This window comes from Ursus arctos, unplaced genomic scaffold, assembly GCF_023065955.2.
Source record: "Ursus arctos isolate Adak ecotype North America unplaced genomic scaffold, UrsArc2.0 scaffold_2, whole genome shotgun sequence".
Lineage (NCBI taxonomy): Eukaryota > Metazoa > Chordata > Mammalia > Carnivora > Ursidae > Ursus > Ursus arctos.
The window spans coordinates 16,500,573-16,520,805 of record NW_026622874.1 but is presented as its reverse complement, the minus strand read 5'-3'; the positions used below and the strand labels follow the sequence as shown (position 1 = coordinate 16,520,805).

Genomic DNA, 20,233 nt, shown 5'->3' with positions numbered 1-20,233 from the left:
TGGGGGAGGGGGCTGCAGTAGCATTGCTAATGCATGGTACCAAGGTGTGCTGTGAGCAAACCACAGCTGGGTTTATTTATAACTAATTGTGTGGGGATCTGTCCTTGTTTGTGGTTCTGAAATCCCCATATAGTTCTTTCTCTGAGCAATTACTGTATCAGACAATTATTGAATAAGTAGCCTTATTTTTCTAAACTTTTTAGAAGTCATTGGTGTACTCTTCATTTTGATGAACAGTTTTGAGATTTTATATTTAAAGATTTTATTTATTTATTTGAGAGACAGAGCAGAAGCAGGTGGAAGGGCAGAGGGAGAGGGATATGCAGACTCCCTTCTGGACAGGGGGCCCCCGGACAGGGGGCTCCATCCCGAGACCCTGGGATCATGACCTGAGCCAAAGGCAGATGCTTAATCGACTGAGCCACCCAGGTGTCCCTCACTTGTATTATTTGTGCTCTGCTTCTTTACACAAGAAATTAAAGTCTAGATTGAAGACCCTTCATTAAAATGACCTCTGACTAAAAATCATGAACATAAATATTATTGAGGTCTAATTCAAAGGGGAAAAGAATGACTTATGACTGAATATTTCTCAAGGTATGTTTACAAAAATATTTGAGAGGTGTCCTCACCACTTTTTCATTTTCTAGGATTTCCAAGGCCAGGAAAGGTAGTACTTAACCTTGTGTGCTTAAAGCCTTTGCAATATGTTCATCATTTTGAATCTGCTTGCTACCATTTCTTCCATTTCATCTTCCATGTAGCTACATATGTTCCCTCACCCTTTCGCTGCCAGATCATATATGCCCAAAACAGCCCAAACTTTCTCCTCCGGTAAATCTAGTAGGTGACAGCTGGTTTCTACTCAGATCGGATATATGAATATAGGAATCAAGTGATACTCCTATATAACAAATCAAAGCTGACATAGTAATTAGAGATGGATTTATTCAAATGTGAAGGCAAGTAAGTATTTTGTACATTGCACCAGTACCATCAGTTATACGTCCTTCTTTGCTAATTGAGGTTTTGTGGAAGCTCAGAGTTTGATCCTCAGAATATGAGTTTTAAATCCCATTATAAGATGAAATATTTGTGTCTTTCCTGTTATACTTAAAGACTAGATGGAATTATAACCACTTTTATGGCCAAGGATATACTAAAATCAGGGACAATCAGATATTTAATGATATAGCTATATTAGTTTTTTTTCTGATAAGTTCGTGCCTCTTTCTGTTGGTAAATAGTTTTAATATCCACTCCTGAAAACAGTTTTTTGTGTTATATATGGTCTGAATGTGAACACAGTTCCTTTTTTTTTTTTTTTAAGGTTTTTATTTATTTGACAGAGAGCTGGAGAGCACAAGCAGGGGGAATGGCAGAGGCAGAGGGAGAAGCAGGCTCCCCACTGAGCAGGGAGCCCGATGCAGGGCTCGATCCCAGGATCCTGGGATCGTGACCTGAGCCAAAGGCAGTTGCTTAACCAACTGAGCCACCCCGGCGCCCCTGAACACAGTTCCTTTGAATACCAAATATAAAAGGTCTTGACAGAAAAAAAAATTAGTTTGAGACAGGGAGGAAAGGTGACAATCTGATGATTCTGGGGGAGGTAGATTTTTGGTGGAGGTGGATCTCCTTCCAGTTCCCTTCCTGTGTGTGTGTTTCTCTCTACCCACATTACATTTCTAAATTGGCTCTTAGACGTGATTCTTGGACTACTTTGAAGTCTTAAGTTGTTGATATACTGTTAGCCTTTCAAAATGGTAAAACATCTTAGAAGAAGTCCTACAAAGAAATTGTAGATCAATTTGTATATATGTATATGGTCATTTTCCCAAAGAGGAACAGTTTATAACCAAATCATTTTTAATGAATGTGAATTTTCATGTAGAGACAGATCCAGTGGTAAAATTTAGTGGGCTCGTATTTTGTGTTTATAGTCATGATCACGTTAGGCTCTTTTATCTTTAGATAAAATTTATTTCAAATGCATTTATGTCTTCTGTTTGATTTGTACTATCCTTTCTTAAATCTAGTCATAGGTATAGGAAATATCCAGCACCTAGAGCATCATCAGTTTGCCATTAAAAGAATCTGGTCCACTTTGTCTTAGAGTGATTATAAAAATATCTTCAATATGGGATGTTTCCACTATTCATTCAGAAAAATCTTATTTAAAGGCTTAAAAATGTTGACTATGAAAATATGATAAGCCACCAAATCTAGAAGTCCTTTTTATTAGCAAAGTAATTCATTTCCTCTTATTAGATAAGTTAGTTATAAGAACAGGTGTTTGAACCAATTTAAAAAAATGAAGTATGATGTAATGAAGATAATATATTTTATTAAAATAATTACCCATTTTATTAATTGTAGGTTATGACTGTATCATTCTATTCATAATAATCTTTATGCTTAGATAGGTATCCCTTGTCATCTTAAGCAAGGATACCAGTAGGGAGGAAAGAGAGCATTTGGATTTGACTGGATGATCTTGAAAATATTTCCTTGTGATGAAGAAACACCAGATCTCCCAGATCTTGAATTGGGATTGTCAGGGAAGAGTAGAATACTGGCAAGGCCTTATATCCTGACTATAGAACACTCTCTTCCATCCTACTTCTGTGGCCAAGCCCTGTTCTCCAGTGATATCACTTAAAATCATATTTCTAGGGAGATCCATAAAAGACCAGATTCTACACAAGAAAGGACTCTAGTCTAGATGGTTTGAAGAAAATAAAAGAGTGAAGAAACTGGATAACTGAACAGTATCACTTAAAGAGCATTGATAGAAGAAAAACTGTTAAAAATCTCTGCATATTGTATTTGCATCTCAACTCAAGGGAAAGGAAGAGGACGTTCATAAAGCAACTGTCGATCACGCACGAACAGAAAAACTGAAAGGGCAAATTCCGTTTAATGTGTTCCGTGGCTACAGGATCCTGAGTCAAAATCAGATTTGGCCGTATACAGAGTCCATGAACTCACATATGAAGGGAAAAGCCATTCTAATTTTCCAGATGTATTTTGAATATAAATATCACTACCCTTCCATCCCAACCCAAAGTGAAAAAAATGAGGCAAAAGTCCCAATTTGATGTTTATAATCTTGGTGTGAAAAGAGCCTAAAGTATATGTCGTCTTTTATATGAAGTGACCTGCAGTCATCACTCCAAATTAGCACTCTTTTCTGGCAGTGAGAAGACAGAGGTAAAGGAAATCCTGGACAGAAGACCATAAACCAGCATCTTTTTAGCTGGTTTAGTACATAATGCCAACCAGGCATTATATACTAAGTGCTATCTTAATTCCAAGTCATCACCATAAATCTAAGGTATATACTTTTGACCTCTGTTTACAAGTGAAATTAAGGCGCAGAGAAGTTAACTGATTTACTCAAGATAACACAACTAAATAAGGAGTAGTAGAATTAGAATTTGAATCCAGCTCTACCTGGCTCCAAAACCCCACACTCTTTTAGCTACACCTCCTTCAGGGTGGAGAACAGTATGAACAAAGATGTAGATGAGAGAAACTACAATAGATGTTTAAGAAACTTCTAATAGAGTAGTCTAAATAAGGTGGGGTAGAAACTATTGGGAAATGAGAGCGGTTCCAGATTATATAATCTCGAATGCCATACTGAAAAAGGAAGTGTAGGTTTTCTTATGTAGGCATTAGTAAGTTTCCAGAGTCCACTGTCCAGGGAGATGAAATTATCACATGAGAATATTTTCACAGCAGTGTGTAGAGTGAATTATACTGAGAAAAGATTAGAAGTAGTATCGTTAGGTAGGTTATTAAATAATCAGTACTTTTTTTCTGTATTCAGTTTCCTTTAAAAAATGTTAAGGTTAGCCTCACATATTACAAACATGTTTATTTAGAAACGTATATTGGGGCGCAGTCAGTTAAGCATCTGATTCTTGGTTTTGGCTCGGGTCATGATCTCAGGGTCATGAAATTGAGCCCCATGTTGGGCTCTGTGCTTAGCAGAGTCTACTTGAGATTCTCCATCTCCGGGTGCCTCCCACCCCCCTACCGCTTACGCTCGCTCTCTCAAAAAAAATCATCATCATCATCATAATGAAAGTGTTTCAGTGTGTTCGCTTAAGAAAAACAATTTTAGGGGTGCTTGCCTGGCTCAGTCAGTAGAGCGTGTAACTCTTGTTCTCAGGGTTGTGGGTTCAAGCCCCACATTGGGCTTGGAGCCTACTTAAAAAAAATCCCCAACTTTTGAAATATGTTCAAGGATGCAGGTATTGTCTCCCACCTACTGGCATACAACCTTCTGTTTTGTTTTTTGCTTTTTGTAAGAATTGCACTTCCTTAACTTAATAGATGTGGATTTAAGATTTTTATTAAGGGATATGATTAAAGACAATGACTCTAGGTGCCTTGGGGCGTGTGGGAGGGGAGTGAGACATCACTGAGGGAATAGAACACCATTAGAAAAAATGTAATTCTGTCTTTTCCTTGCCATTGACTCTTGTTATCCGTAAATAAAATCCTAACTCTGGTATGAGAAAATAGTTTACATGTTTACCCCAACCTGTTCTTCTCATCTAATCAACTAATATACAAACTGACTCATAATTTGTCATCACCCCAAAACACCATTTTCCCCCCAAACTCATGGCATTGGCACAACCATGTCACTTTGTCTAAAATATCTTCTGTCTTTTCTCTTGAGAAATTTCAGCTGTTACTTTTTCATGTTCCCTTTGTGGTCTTATGTATGAAGCCTTTCTTATCCCTCCCACATAGAGGATCACTTCCTTCTTGCTTCCTCAGTTGCCTCTGTGAACTCTATATTTCTTATAATAATATAGTAGTTTTCTCTTTCAAAGTCCATTTCCCCTCCTACTCTATAATCTCAAGATCAGGCATCATATCTTACTCACCTCCAGAACTCCAGTACATAGCAGAATACCTGGTATATAATATCTACCCTAATGGTAAATGGATGGATAATGATAGATGAATAAAATGGCATGAAATTAATAAGCTTTATACAGAAGCCACTATCATGATATGAAAGCGCTGTGATAATAGACATATATTCTTTCTGTGGAAGCAATTTGTAGAGAGTTACCTTTATCACCTTGGAGATTAGGGAAAGCTTTTTTCAGAAGCTTCTGTAAAAGCCAAGTCCTAAAGACTGAGTTAGCTCTGGGAACTTGTGCAAAGGCCCTTAATGCTACAGACTTGAACTTCAGGTAGAGTTGCTTTTGAGGTCACCAGGTCATCTAATGCCAAATCCAAAAACCCATTATTACTAAACAATCCTTTCATTTTCTCATGATTTTTGACAGTTTGACTATCTTCTTTTTCTTAAACTCTTACCTGGAACTAGAAGCAGCTTTCCCTTGGGGTGCCTGGGTGGCTCAGTCCACTAAGTGTCTGACTTTCTGATTTTGGCTCAGGTCATGATCTCAGGGTTGTGAGATTAAGACCCACATCAGGCTCTGCTCTGGGTGCGGAACGTGCTTAAGATTCTTTCTCTGTCCTTCCTCTGCCCACCCCTCACTCTCTCTCCAAAACACAAAAACAAAAACGAAAACAAAACACAACTTTCCCCTAAAAATGCTCACTTATAAGATGCATATTCTATGCCAGATATTTATATGTGTCTTGTTTAATAACAACTCTATTAGTCCGCTTCCCTTCCCTTCATTAGTTCTATTAGCTCAGTTTTATTTTACAGTTGAGAAAACTGAGATTTAGAGAGGTTATGTAACTTGTCCATGATAACATAGTTTGGAAGTGTTAGACCATTGAACTTAAGTGTTTGTGACCCCATTGACTGTTTATTCCACTTTGCCGCTCTGTCTATCTATATAGCATGTTTTTGTCCACATGTTTTGTTAATTTAATTTTCAGAATATGGATTGTCTTATATAGTCAGGTCCATTTCATCCTAAGGGCCTATTAATAATATGTCCAGAAATAGAGAAGGGACCTCTGTGGAGTTGCCTTTTCTGTAAGAGAAACCTAGAGGCTTCTCTTAGGTGATCAAAGGGCTTAGAACTGAATATAAAATATGGCTTGTTACCAACAAGGATGAGATCCCAAGTTGGAAGTAGGGTTGTTTGTTACCTGAAACTCAAACAAGGTAGGGAGAGAGTAGAATCACCAGATAGAAAACTTAAGATTCTTTTACATCCTGAGAAAGCCCCAAAGGTGTGCTTGATATAATACAGTTGAAGTTCACAGGAGCGATGCTAAGCCTATCTGGAAAGATTTCACTTATGATCATGGTAGTTACTTCAGGGATTCAGAAAAAGGGAGTGAGAGGTACTTTTTCCCTAGTCTTTGTACTGTTTGAATTTTTACCACATATGTATATTACCAGTTCAAGTAAACCAATAAATATTAAAGAGAGAGAAAGAAAGGTGTCACAATGATCCCTGAGGAATGGTATGTTATTGTCCCCTTTTTTAAAACCCAGCAGCTTATTAACTCTCTTGCTAACTTTAATTATCCATTTCTACATTCTTGGAATATTTTATGTGCAAAATAATATGATCCACAAATAATGAAAGTTTAATTTCTACTTTCCCAATTTTATACCTAATTTTTATTCGTTTTGCTTTATGTTGACGGCCAGGATCTCTAGTATAATGTTGAATGGACGTGATGGCGCCCGGCATCTTCATCTTGTTACTCACAAAAGGGAAAACTTTTGAATATGTCATGATTATGTATACTTTCTGCTGTTAAGATTTTTGTAGAAACCTTGCAAAGAAGTTTCTTTCAGTTTTCAGCTTGCACAGAGTTCTCATCATAAATGAAGCTGGAGTATATTGCTTTCTTTTGTACCTATTGAAGATGATGTAATAATCTTTAAATATTGATGTGATAATTTTTTTTCTAACGTTAAATCGATCTTACCTCATTGGAATAAGCCCAACTTGGTCAAGATGTATTATTCATATATATTGTTAAAATTGACCTGCTGCTGTTTCATTTGGGATTTTTTCATCTATTTTCATGAATAACATTGGCCTGTAATCTTCCTTTCTTGCATTGTTCTTGTCACATTTTGATTTCATAATTATATTAAGTTTCATGAAACAAATGAAGGAGTCTTCTGTGGACAAATACATGTGATATTAGAAGTACTCTGTTCTTGAATGTTTGACTGAGCTTGTAGATAAAGCTGTGTAAGCCTGAGATAGAAAAAAATTTTTGACAGTTGACTCATTTTTATTTTTATGCCTGTTAGATGATTCATGTTTTCTTTGTCTTCTTGTTCAGTTTTGGTCATTTTTTTGTGAGAATTTTTCTACTTGGTTTAAATATTCAAATTTGTTAACAGAAAATTTTTTATCTCCATTTTTTCCTACAAAATTACTTATTCTGAGAGGAGAAATCAGTTTTAACATTTGAGAAAAAATAAATAAGAAAAGGGCTATAATCTGATTTTTGTTTAATAGTTGTCTTTCTTCTAGTTAAAACATGTTTATCATCATGAGTACCAAGGCTTACACATAAAACCATTCTTGTTTAATGGGAGTCCATGAAGATGGTGTGTCTGTCCATTTATTTAGGTGTTCTTTGATATCTTTCAACATTGTTTTTTATTTTCAGTGTGTAGGTCTTGCACATATTTTAGGCTTGTCTCTAAGTAGTTCATGTTTTTGATGCCATTATAAATGGTATCTTTTTAAAATCCATTTGCTAATTATTCATTTCTAATTTATAGAAATATATTGATTTTGATACAGTGACATCATATCTGACAACCCTGCTAGATCAGTTTATTAGTTTTAGCAGCTCTTTTAAGATTTAAGCTTTTCTACATAGGCAATCATGTTATTTACAAATAAAGACAATTTTACTTCTTCATTTCTCATCTGTGTGCTTTTTCTTTCTTTTTCTTGACTATTATTGCACTGAGTAGGACCTCTGGTACAGTGTTAAATAGAAGTGGTAAAAGCAAACATCCTTCCCTTGCTTCCAGTCTGAAAGAGAACGAGTTCAGTATTTCACCAGTAAGTGTGATGTTAGCTAAAAGTTTTTCATAGGAATTCCTTATCACCTTGAGGGAATTCCTTTGTTCTTCATTTGCTAGGAGTTTTTATTATGAATAGGTATTAAATTCTGTCATGAATTTTCTGTGTCAGTTATGATTATGTGATTTTCCAGTTCTGTTGAAAATGGTGAATTACATTCATTGACTTTTTTCCCCAAATGTTAAGCCAACTAGAATATCTGGATAAATCCCAGTTGGACATGATGCGTTATTCTTTTTGTCTGTGGCAAAATTCTGTTTATTTTCTTAAGGGTTTATATTTGTTTGTGAAGGCAGTTGGTCTGCATTTTTTTTTATAATGTCTTTCTGTGACTTTGACTTATAAACTGAGTTTGGAAGTGTTCCTTTCTCCTCTTATTCTCACTTTATCTTTCTTCTGTCGTATCTGGGAATTTGCATCTTTCATAGAATTTATACATATCGTTGCCTGGCATAGAGTGGTTTATATTTATTCTCTATCTTTTTTAATAACTGTAGGATTATAGTGATAATCGCCTCATTCATTTTGTTATTGTTAACTTATATTTATCTTTTTTTAGAGATTTATCAATTTGTTTTAAGCACTAGCTTTTGTTTTTAATAATTTCTACCTTATTTTATTGATTTCTGCTTTTTATTATCATGTTTATATTTATGTTATGTCTAATTTGCTTTTTTCTATCTTCTTCAGCTGTACTTTATTACATTATTGATGTTAAACCTTTCTGCTTATTACAGGCATTTAGAGAAAGAATTTTCTAAGTGCCATTGTGTCTATGTTATACAAATTTTGTTATGTTTTGTTGGTTTTTGTTTTAAAGATTTATTTATTTATTTGTCAGAGAGAAAGAGCAAGGGCACACAAGCAGGGGGAGCAGCAGGCAGAGGGAAAAGCAGACTTCCCGCTGAGCAGGGAGTCCCATGTGGGACTTGATCCGGGACCCTGAGATCATGAACCAAGCCGAAGGCAGGCACTTAACCGACTCGAGCCACCCAGGCGTCCCAATGTGTTGTGTTTTCAGTATCTGTTAGTTCAGTATAGTTTTTCATTTCCTTGTGAGTTCTTATTTGAGCCCTGGGTTTAAAATTTCCAAATATTTAGGGATATTTTTCAGGTGTCCTTTTGTTACTGTTTTCGAGTTTGGTTCTGTTTGGTCAGAGAACATGCTTGCATAATTTTAGTCTTTTAAGTTTATTGAGATTTGTTTAATGGCCTGGCACATTATCTGTTCTGGTGAATGGTTCACATGCACTTGAAAATAATGTATACTTTTTGCCATTTAAGTGAGATTTATGTAAATATTAATTTGCTCAATTTGTTTTTGGTAATATTGTTCAAGTCTTTTATATCTTTCATTTTATGTCTGCTAATTCTTTGCATTATTAACAGAAAAGTATCGAAGTCTCCAAACATAAATCTATTCCATTCAGTTCCATCAGTTTTGCTTTGTGTATTTTGAAGCTCAGTTTTAGATATAAATACATTTAGGATTTTTTAAAAATTAAATTGACCCTTATTTAATTATAAAATGTCCCTTTTTATCCCTGGTCATATTCCTTGTCCTGAAGTCCGCTTTTTCTGAAGAGTCATTCCAGCTTTTTTTTTTTTTTTTTAAGATTTATATACTTATTTGAAAAGAGAGAGAGAGAGAGAACAAGCACACACAGAGAGGAGGGACAGATGCAGAGGGAGAGTTTTTTTAAAGCAGACTCTGGACTGAGCACAGAGCCCAACACAGGGCTTGATCTCACAACCCTAAGATTAGGACCTGAGCAGAAACCAAGAGTTGGATGTGTAATCGACTGCACCACCCAGATGCCCTGAGCCATTCCAGCTTTCTTATGATTAATATTTGCATAGTACATTTTCCCCTCCTTTTACTTTGTACCTTTGTTTTTTAAAATAAAAAGATTTTTTAAATCAGTTATAAAAAGAAAAAAGTTTTAATGTTTGGGTTTTTTTTTTTTTTAAGATTTTTATTTATTTATTAGAGAGCACACAGGTGGGGGAAGGGGCAGAGGGAGAAGGAAAGGCAGACTCCCCAAGGAGCTCTTTCCCAGGACCCTGAGATCATGACCTGAGCCGAAGGCAGATGCTTAACTGAGCCACCCAGGCGCCCCAAAGTTTGTTTTGATAGAAAGTTGTTTTTGGAGGTAAACTTGATTTTTTTGACATTGTTTTTAAATTTTATTAGGGTGACTCTAGAGTAGCAGTCAGCGAACTTTTTCTTGAAGAACCACATTGCAGATATTTTAGGCTTTGCAGGCCCTACGGTCTCTGTTGCAGTTCCTCAGTTCTGCTACGCTAGTGCAGGAGCAGCCGTAGATGGTCTACGTATAATCAATTATCAGAGCTCTGTTCCATTAAGACTGAGATACAGAATATAGGCATTAGGCTAGATTTGGCCTGTAAGCGATAGTTTGCTGATCCTTGGTCTAGAGAAACATTTACTTTAAGGCTAATTTAGCCTTACTAACAAAGCATGACCCTTTGGGGGCTCTTGCTGAATGCCCTAACTGTTCAGTGAGGTTTCTTCACTGTGGCTGCTCAAAGCTCAGACATCTCCTAATTCTGTGTGAAGTCTGGCATTTGATAATATTATTATAGATTGTCAGTAGTTGTACTTTCCCTGTTCATTGTTATTTTCCTGGCCTTGTGCAGGTTAACCCTATTCATGTGTAGTTTATTATAACAACATACAGTCAAGGAGACAGACCCCCATGCAGATTCCTGGAGCTCTACTTTTACGTCACTTTCTCCTGTGGTACTTGGCCCTACAAACTTCAGCTGCCCTACGGATACTCTGAACTTACATCTTTCTCCTCAACTTAGTGAGTCCGCTGTGGTCTGCCTACAGATTCCTCTGTTTCGATTCCCCTTCTTGCTTTGTGGTTCAGAAGTTGCCTCCAAGCAGAGAGCCAGGGCAATTACAGGACTCCCTTCTTGTAAGGATCATAGTCCTATACGGCCTGTTACCCAGTGTTGTCTTACGTATTTTGTTCAGTTTTCTAGTTACTGATAGTAGGACAGCAAATCCATTCTGTTTACTGTGTTCACAACCAGAAATGGAAGTTATTTTTTTAACATATTCATTTCTATAGTAAAATTATTTCACATTCAAAATCATTTATGTCAATCTCTAAGAATAAATGCTCTAATTGCAAACTAAGTGAGCTTGCTCGGGATTGTACCGTATTAGTTATAATGGCACTTTCATAGGCAAGCTAGCAAAGAGAAAACTGTTCCAGTAGGTGTTAGTTTTGTCTCAGTGTAAGTTAGTACAGTATCACTGACTTTAAACAAATTGGTATATGTTTGTGTTTATGTCTTCTATTTTTATAAAAGACTTACTGCTCTTTTTTTCCACTATCTTTTTTAATCTCTCTGTATTAAGAAGAAAATGGTAGGTACACTATTAGCTTAACCCTGAGGAGAGTTTTGCAGCAAACTGTCAATATTTTTTTTTGTCTAAACTGCCAGTTTTTAAGAAAGAAAAAAATAATGAGACTTACTGGCTGGCACTTTAATTTTATTTAGAAAGTAAAAGCAACCCATTGAGCCAGAACTTATGTACATTAGGCCTGTGGCAGACTTTAGTTACAGCTAAGAATTACCAGTTCAAAATGCAAACAAGAATCACTCAAAAACTATAATAATATAAATCACTTCCATACCTCTGTGCTGAAGTAAAATACCTGGTTTTATTTTTCTGTTGCATGCAGAAGTTAATTTCTGGCTAAAAGACAGTTTAATCCTAAATCCCTTTAAAAGTTCATGGTCTTAGGGCACCTGGGTGGCTCAGTCAGTTAAGCAGGTGACTCTCTTAATTTCAGCTCAGGTCATGATTTCAGGGTCCTAGGATCAGCCCTGTGTTGGGTTCCCCTCTCAGCAGGCAGTCTGCTTGAGGATGCTCTCTCCCTCTTCCTCTGCCCCTCCCCCACTCTGGCACACACTCATTCTCTCTGTCTCTCTAAAACAAGTAAATCTTTATAAAAAATAAAAGTTCATGGTCTTTTGAGGGAGAGGCATACTGAGATGTAAAGCTATTTTTCTTTCATTGTTAATTTGAATAGTTTTGAGTATTTCTAAGAATTCTTAGGACACCCTATTACCTATATAGTAGTCTCCAAAAGCACTTCCAGCTGGGCAGCTGTGTTGGCTTATTTGTAAGTGAGATGTTTATTTCCACAGGAAAAGATGTTATAGTTAATGCTCTGGTAGCATGTAATATGGTACCATCTATTAATGCCATAATAGTCCTGAGGTTACGAACAACATTATTCATTTTGGAGAGTTATCAGATGTCGTCCTTCCTTGGTTTAGCTTAGTGATTGTATAGACTTCAAACTCCTCTTATGTGATAATCTAACTAGATGAGATTCTCTTATTTATATTAAGCCCAGTTTTTCATACTGTATGATAATATACTATGCTTTTCTAAGCTTTTCTTCCATGAAGAATTAAAAGCGTGAGTTATAGAATTCATAAGGTCTGTAACTGGTAGAGGTAGATCCCCCTCCCCCCCAGAGTGAGTCCTTATCTCCACCAGCTTTCTCCCCCTTCTTCCTTTGTATTAAAGGTGACTTGAACCAAAATGGCAGAAAGAGAGAGTGCCTTAGGCTATAAATTTCTCATAGCCCCGACATTGTTTGTTCCCATAACAGAGGGAGCAATTCTTGATGACTGCAGCATCAAATGGTGGGTGGCAGTTGCTTTCTTAGAGACCGGAGTCTTTCCTCAGGCAGAAATTAGATTGGTCATTGCTATTTGTAGCTTCATTTGTGGATGGTGTTCACAGAAGAATCATTTCTAGGTCCACTGGTGGCAGTTGTGGTATCACATAGCTTGTTTAAAATTCTTTCAAGAAAGAGATCCATATGATACCACACAGTGCTGCTTTTGTTGTTTTCTGAGGCAGGCATAAAAATTGTGCCTTTTGGCCAGCCCAGAGTGAGTTATTATGCTGCCCAATGATACCCCAAATTCACTCCAACCAGTTTCTTAATTCAGGTAGCTAAAAGAGTAAATAAATCCCAAATTTATTTTCCTGCCCCCTCACTCCATCCCATCCCCCATATGGAAGTATTAATTCTATGCTCATTCGGTCCAGAAGTAGCCTATAATTCCCCAAAGTAAATACTGAAACTAATTCTATAGTGAGCACTATGTTACTTTTGTTACTGTTTTCAAAAATACATGTGTTGTTTTTTTTTTTTTTTTAAGATTTTATTTATTTATGTGACAGACAGCCAGCGAGAGAGGGAACACAGCAGGGGAGAGGGAGAGGAAGAAGCAGGCTCCCAGCCGAGGAGCCCGATGTGGGACTCGATCCCGGAACGCCAGGATCACGCCCTGAGCCGAAGGCAGACGCTTAACGACTGCGCTACCCAGGCGCCCCTACATGTGTTGTTTTAAGGGAGAACCTCACCCAGGAACATATCTGTGTAGGGGAAGAAAGAGTTTTCCTTAACTTTCTTAGGGTCCCTGGCTGGATCTAAAAACTATACAAGACAGCACCATTTATTGAAGAGACTGTCTTTTTTCCACTGGATGTTTTTTCCTGCTTTGTCAAAGATTAGTTGCCCAAAGAGCCGAGGGTCCATTTCTGGGTTCTCTATTTTGTTCCATTGGTCTATGTGTCTGTTTTTGTGCCAGTACCATGCTGTCTTTGTGATCACAGCTTTGTAGTACAGCTCGAAATCCGGCATTGTGATGCCCCCAGCTTTGTTTTTCCTTTTCAACAATTCCTTGGCGATACGGGGCCTTTTCTGGTTCCACACAAATTTAAGGGCCATTTGTTCCAGTTCTTTGAAAAATGTCAATTTTTGATCGGGATGGCATTGGAAGTGTAGATTGCTCTGGGTAGCATAGACACTTTAACTATGTTAATTCTTCCAATCCATGAGCATGGAATATTTTTCCATCTTTTTGTGTCTTCTTCAATGTCCTTCAAGAGTGATTTGTAGTTTCTAGAATATAGATCCTTTACGTCTCTGGTTAAGTTAATTCCGAGATAACGTATGATTTTTGGTGCTATTGTAACAGCTACATGCAAAAGAATGAAACTTGACCACTCTCTCACACCATACACAAAGATAAACTCCAAATGGATGAAAGACCTTGATGTGAGACAGGAATCCATCAAAATCCTAGAGGAGAACATAGGCAGCAACCTCATTGACATCGGCCACAGCAACTTTTTTCATGACACATCTCCAAAGGCAAGAGAAACAAAAAAAATGAACTTGTGGGGCTTCATCAAGATAAAAAGCTTCCGCACAGCCAAGGAAACAGTCAAAAAAACGAAGAGGCAGCCCACAGAATGGGAGAAGATATTTGCAAATGACACTACAGATAAAAGAATGGTATCCAAGATCTACAAAGAGCTTCTCAAACTCAGTACACAAGAAACAAATAAATCAAAAAATGGGCAGAAGATATGAACAGACTTTTCCAATGAAGACATACAAATGGCTAACAGACACATGAAAAAATGTTCAAAATCATTAGCCATCAGGGAAGTTCAAATCAAAACCACACTGAGATACCACCTTACGCCAGTTAGAATGGCAAAAATCGACAAGACAAGAAACAACAAATGTTGGAGAGGATGTGGAGAAAGGGGATCCCTCCTACATTGTTTGTGGGAATGCAAGTTGGTACAAGCACTTTGGAAAACAGTGTGGAGGTCCCTTAAAAAGTTAAAAATTGAGTTACCCTATGATCCAGCCATTGCACTACTGGGTATTTACCCCAAAGATACAGATGTAGTGAAGAGAAGGGCCATATGCACCCCAATGTTCATAGCAGCATTGTCCACAATAACTAAATCATGGAAGGAGCCGAGATGCCCTTCAACAAATGACTGGATTAAGAAGTTGTGGTCCATATATACAATGGAATATTAGTCAGCCACCAAAAAGAATGATTTCTCAACATTTGCTGCAACATGGACGGGACCGGAGGAGATAATGCTAAGCGAAATAAGCCAAGCAAAGAAAGACAATTATCATAACGGTTTCACTCATTTATGGAACATAAGAAGTAGGAAGATTGGTAGGAGAAGAAAGGGAAGAAAAAAGTGGGGGTAAACAGAAGGGGGAATGAACCATGAGAGACTATGGACTCTGGGAAACAAACTGAGGTCTTCAGAGGGGAGGGGGTGGGGGATTGGGTTAGGCTGGTGATGGGTGTTAAGGAGGGCACGTATTGCATGGTGCACTGGGTGTTATACGCAAGTAATGAATCATGGAACTTTACATCAAAAACTAGGGATGCACTGTATGGTGACTAACATAATATAATAAAAAATATTATTATAAAAAAAAGAAATACAATGAAGAACCAGTAAAAAAACCAACCAAACAAACAAACAAACTATACAAGACGGTTTGACAGGAGAAAACCATACAATTTTATCTAATAGAAGTTTTACATGACGTGGGAGCCTTCATAAGGAAATGAAGACCCAAAGAAATAGACCTTTGTATTTTATGCTAGGTGTATGAAGAGTGGGTAGTGGTGTAGAAATGTGGATAGATTAAGAAGTATGAGGTCATTGTTGAAAGTTGAGGGAAACTTGGCAAGTCCTCTTTGTTCACATTCTTCTTGGTGTCCCTTTGTCTTTGGAGATAAGGATTCTTCTTCACTCGGGTGTAAGAAAGGCACCTCTCACATGAGGGTTTTATGACATGTTTCAGGGGAAAGGGGTAAAGTGAGTGGGAGATCAGAGTGACTTTCCTGCTTCTGCTGTTTTCTCAGACTCCTTCAGCTTAAAATATTCAAATATGTCAAGGTGCCATATTTTGGGGCTGTGTTTCCTGAACCCCATCATCAGCGATTCCCATGCTCACCCCCAGAAAAAAAAAATCTATTACTTCTTCATACTACTGTGACCATTGATGCTGTTACCACTGACTATATCCAAGGAATATTTTGATTCCCAAAATTTTGGAGACAGTGGAAGAAATTATTTTCTCTTACACCAGTAGCAACCAGATGAGCAGTTTTTAGGTGTCACTTTACTAGGAATCAAAGGAAAAGTTAAAAAAATAGAAATATGTAAGTTTGTAGAGCACAGATTTCTTATATTGAAGAAACTAAAGTTTAACTCATACTGGCTAAATTAACTTTCTGGCGTACAAATCAATTTCCTTCTTCTCTTTCTCATTTTGTCATGAATCCTGTAGGATGTTCAGGCAGAGCCAATCTTTCTTTGAGGTTTGACCACTTTATCTATTTCTCGTAGCTGTTTTTTGGACTTGGTCTTTTCCATCTGCCATGTGGCCTCTATGTCAGTTTTGAATCTGTTTACCCCCGTTTAGCAGCCTACTCTGAAAAGCAAAAAGACTTCTATATACTTCAAGCTCCAGAGCCCGACTTGACTCTGTTTCCAATAGGAAGCATGCCCCAACTCTTACTTAATGAGATTCTCTGGTAAACTCAGTCTTGTCCATTCCTTTTCCCACCCTTCTTACTCTTCAGAGAAATGTTTTTTCCTACGACTTAGAATATAGTATATATGTTCAATAGCTAAATTGTACTGAATTAATCATCAAAGTTATTAAAAATGCATATACTGAGTGATTGAATAATTAAAAGGAAACGTAGCTTTCTTCTGCCAGATAAATAGTCACTTTTTTTTTTTTTTGGTGGTTTCCTGATACCAAATACCTGTCCGTAGAGACTATGCCAGAGATGTTGACAGCTTTTATATCAATTACATCAATTGTTTCATGAGAGAAAAGGAATGAAGAGTTTTCTGTGGAAAGGATTATGCACTTTGTTTTTCTCAAATTATTCTCATTTTTTTGTTTTATTTCAGCCTTTGTTTCTCTTGGCTTTCCTTCCAGTGGTAATCTATTTTTCTTTATATTTGAAATCTTACTACTGTGTTTCAAATCTTATTTTTCTTATTCAAACTTAATCCTGAAAATACGGGATTTGGGGTTTAAAATCCATAGTTAAAACATGTTAAAGTTGGTTTTCCACTTTAGATGCTATTGGTGTCTTAAGGTGAAATGAAAAAAGAAGGATGAGAGGAGATTATTCTCTTGGACTGCCCTCCAGGAAATCCTTCTCTATACTTTAAAAGTTCTTATTCTTTTCTAGGAGTCCAATGTGTTGATTGCTGCTAACAGTCAGGGTACAATTAAGGTAAGCTATGTTATACATCTTCATTTTAAATTCAGATCCATTTTTAGACTCTAACAGACTATATATAACATGGAAATACGGAGTTGTACTAAGCCTTAGAGATCATTCCAAGTCATGGGTCTCTGTCCATGTGAAATGGCTTTGAGGGGAGGTTATATGAATGTCGAATAGATCGACAGCTGGTCAGAATGAAGAAGAGATGAAGGCTCTAAAGTATTCACTATGGCTCAAGCACTGTGGCTTCAGTCGTGCAGGTGTATTCAGTGGACAAGGTCCAAGATAGAGCATGGGATGCTTAGACATTCAGCAGATTGAAAAATATCTGGTCTTATTTTACTCTTCTCTTTTTCATGTTTGTCTTCCTTTTCTTCCCTGACAAGTAGGGTTTTCCTCAGTTGCCAAGGGAAGAAAAGGTATTTTAGTATTGCACTGAAAATTGATCATGTGATCATCCATTAGTGTAATTTGAAAATTTAAACATCTCTTGTCACACAGTCACAAGTTTTTTATACATAGCTTTCCACGTATTTTTCTTTGTAGTTAGCAGCTCAAGGAAGAAATAATGTTATCTGATTGCACGTGAGCATGACACACTAGATAAATAAATCCTGAGCTGAGCAGTGACCTTTTTAAACAAAACACCATTTGGGGAGAGGGTGTTAGTACATGAGTTCGATTAGCACTAATTTTGTGGGTGCTAGTTCTTTCTATATATTCTCTGCTGATACAGAAATATCAGGAAGTGATCTTTTAAAAATAATATGTATCTGTTTCTTCTCCCACTGAGCATTAATTTTGCTGTGGCTTCCTTCCACTCATCCTGAGTGGAGAATGACCCAGCAACCAAGGGAGCAAACCCAAGCCTAACACATTGTTCTATGGAGATGAACTGAGCAAACTCAAAGCAGAACTGCACTGTTAACTGGTCAAACTAATTTACATGTATACTCCTTTTTATACAGCTAGTTTCTCTATTTGGAAAGCCTCACTAGAGAGCCATGGACAACTTAAGTGAAAGTCAGGCTTTTAAACTGGTTGGTGTTATGTTCTGGAATCTCAAGCAAGATGGTAGAAGGTCTTGGAATCTCTGTTTTATGTGGCTCTCTGTAATCTCTCAGTTTTTCTTGATTCTCATGGCAAGGCATGTATGGAAAAAGCTATACCTTGTTCTTCAGCAAGTTTGGTCTTTGAGGCAGTTAAGATTGCTAACGTATCTGCAGAAAGCTCAAAACTACACATGTACTTATAGAATCTAAGTGACAACTCTTAAGATTTTGTTCAGCGGCATTGACCTCTTTTGTTAAATTGGCTACTTGACAAATAAAAAGACAAAAAGCATCATGGAAGCACAGGTGCAGGTGAAGCCTTAGCACAGCAGAAGGGGAAAAGTTGCTCCTGCAGTTCTTTCCACCTAGCACTGCAAGTCTCCATCTAACATAATCCTTTTGACAGTGTCTTATAATTGTCCTCAGCTTCTGTGTCCTTTCTTAGACATTTCTTCAACTGTTTTTATAACTGATCATTGCTGCTGCTGCCGCTGCTTTTTACCTTTAGCAGTATGACAGCTTTCTCGTATGATAAGATATGACTTGAACTGTAATAACTAACACAATACCTTGACATCAGATGATTGACTAGGAAATGAATGAAGCACTAGGAAAAGGCAAGATTTTAGATCCTGTATACTTTGATTGCTATAAACTCTTCATCAGTGGAAGAAATAGATTAAAATCCTGAGTAGCAATACTTAAAATTTTCTTAAGAATATGGAAAGATACCAACATACATTTCAGAATCGTTCTATCACCCAGTTCATTTATCTGTATGTTTTATGTAGTTTAAAGGCTCCCTAGTTAACTGTGGAGCTAACTAATCTGAAAGAGTTCATGCAACTGTTGAGTTGAAAGGAAGGAAGGATCAATGTCTAATCCCTTCAAATTCTTTAGCATTTTAGCAGTTAGAAAAAGTTTTCTTGATTTGGTTCTCCATTTACAATACAGTAAAGATTCATTAAACTGTTTCCATATTTTAAAATGATTTTATTAAACTGATTCTTTTTTCCCCATTTTCCCCCCAATTAGGTGCTGGAGTTGGTATGAAGGGTTTACTCAAGTTACATTGTATTTGATCCTGCTGAAATACATCTGCAGCTGACAATGAGAGAAGACAGAAACTGTCATGTGATGTCTCTCCCCAAAGTCATCACGGGTTTTGGATTTGTTTTGAGTATTTTTTATTTTCCTTTTCTTTTCTCCTTCATGACCTTTGGGACATTGGGACTACCCAGTGAACTCTCCACCATCAATGTAACTCTATGGACTTTGCTGCTGTTGGTGGTGTGGTTATCTAATTTTTGTGATAGGGAAACAAATTCTTTTGAATAAAAATAAATAACAAAAAAATAATAAAAGTTTATTGAGCCGCAGTTGAGCTGGGAAAGTCTTTGTCAAAGATAGCAAGAGATAATCTTTTCAAGAAGTAACATACATGAACTCTGAATAATTTGTAAGGTCCATATTTCCCAACCTCTTTGGAATTCTGCATATCAATATAAATGTAAAGGTATATGGATTTCCTTCCAGGGAATTTAATGTTTATAGTAGGTGGGAAGGTTAGTAACTTTGCCTTATGAATTCCTAGAGTAGGTGGGAAAATTAGTTAATTTTACCTTATGAATTCATTCTCTGACCAGATTTATATCATCAACAAATACCATATTTCAGTCCCTCTGGATCTGACCAAGAATCTAACATTTTGACCAGTTGAGACCACATTCAAACAAAGGGAATGGGGCACCTGGCTGGCTTAGTCGGTAGAGCATGTGACCAGGGTTTTGAGTTCAAGCCCCAAGTTGGGTGCAGAAGTTATGTTAATTAATTAGTTAATTAATTAATTTAAAAAAAACAGGGAATGTCAGTCTGTGGCAGCTATTGTCTTTGCCTTTGAAATGTTGCCTATACATACTTTAAGCCCTAAATGCAGACAAACCACCTTTAACTTGTAAAATCATAGCTATCAGATAGTCATAGATATTAGTACCATCCTCAGCTGAACAGTGA

General features: G+C 36.9%; 1 protein-coding gene across 4 annotated transcripts in view; it reads left to right on the top strand.

Annotated features, from left to right (window-relative positions):
• Nucleotides 1-19,599, top strand: part of COP1 (COP1 E3 ubiquitin ligase) — a 241,666-nt gene extending 222,067 nt beyond the window's left edge. For all 4 annotated transcript variants that reach the window (XM_048224857.2, XM_026509296.4, XM_026509295.4 and 1 more), the window contains 2 exons: nt 17,130-17,174; nt 19,256-19,599. In XM_048224857.2, the coding sequence (XP_048080814.1) occupies nt 17,130-17,174; nt 19,256-19,273 (63 nt within the window). In that variant the 3' untranslated portion in view covers nt 19,274-19,599. The remainder of the gene's footprint in view (nt 1-17,129; nt 17,175-19,255) is intronic.
• The last annotated feature ends 634 nt before the right edge of the window (nt 19,600-20,233 follow it).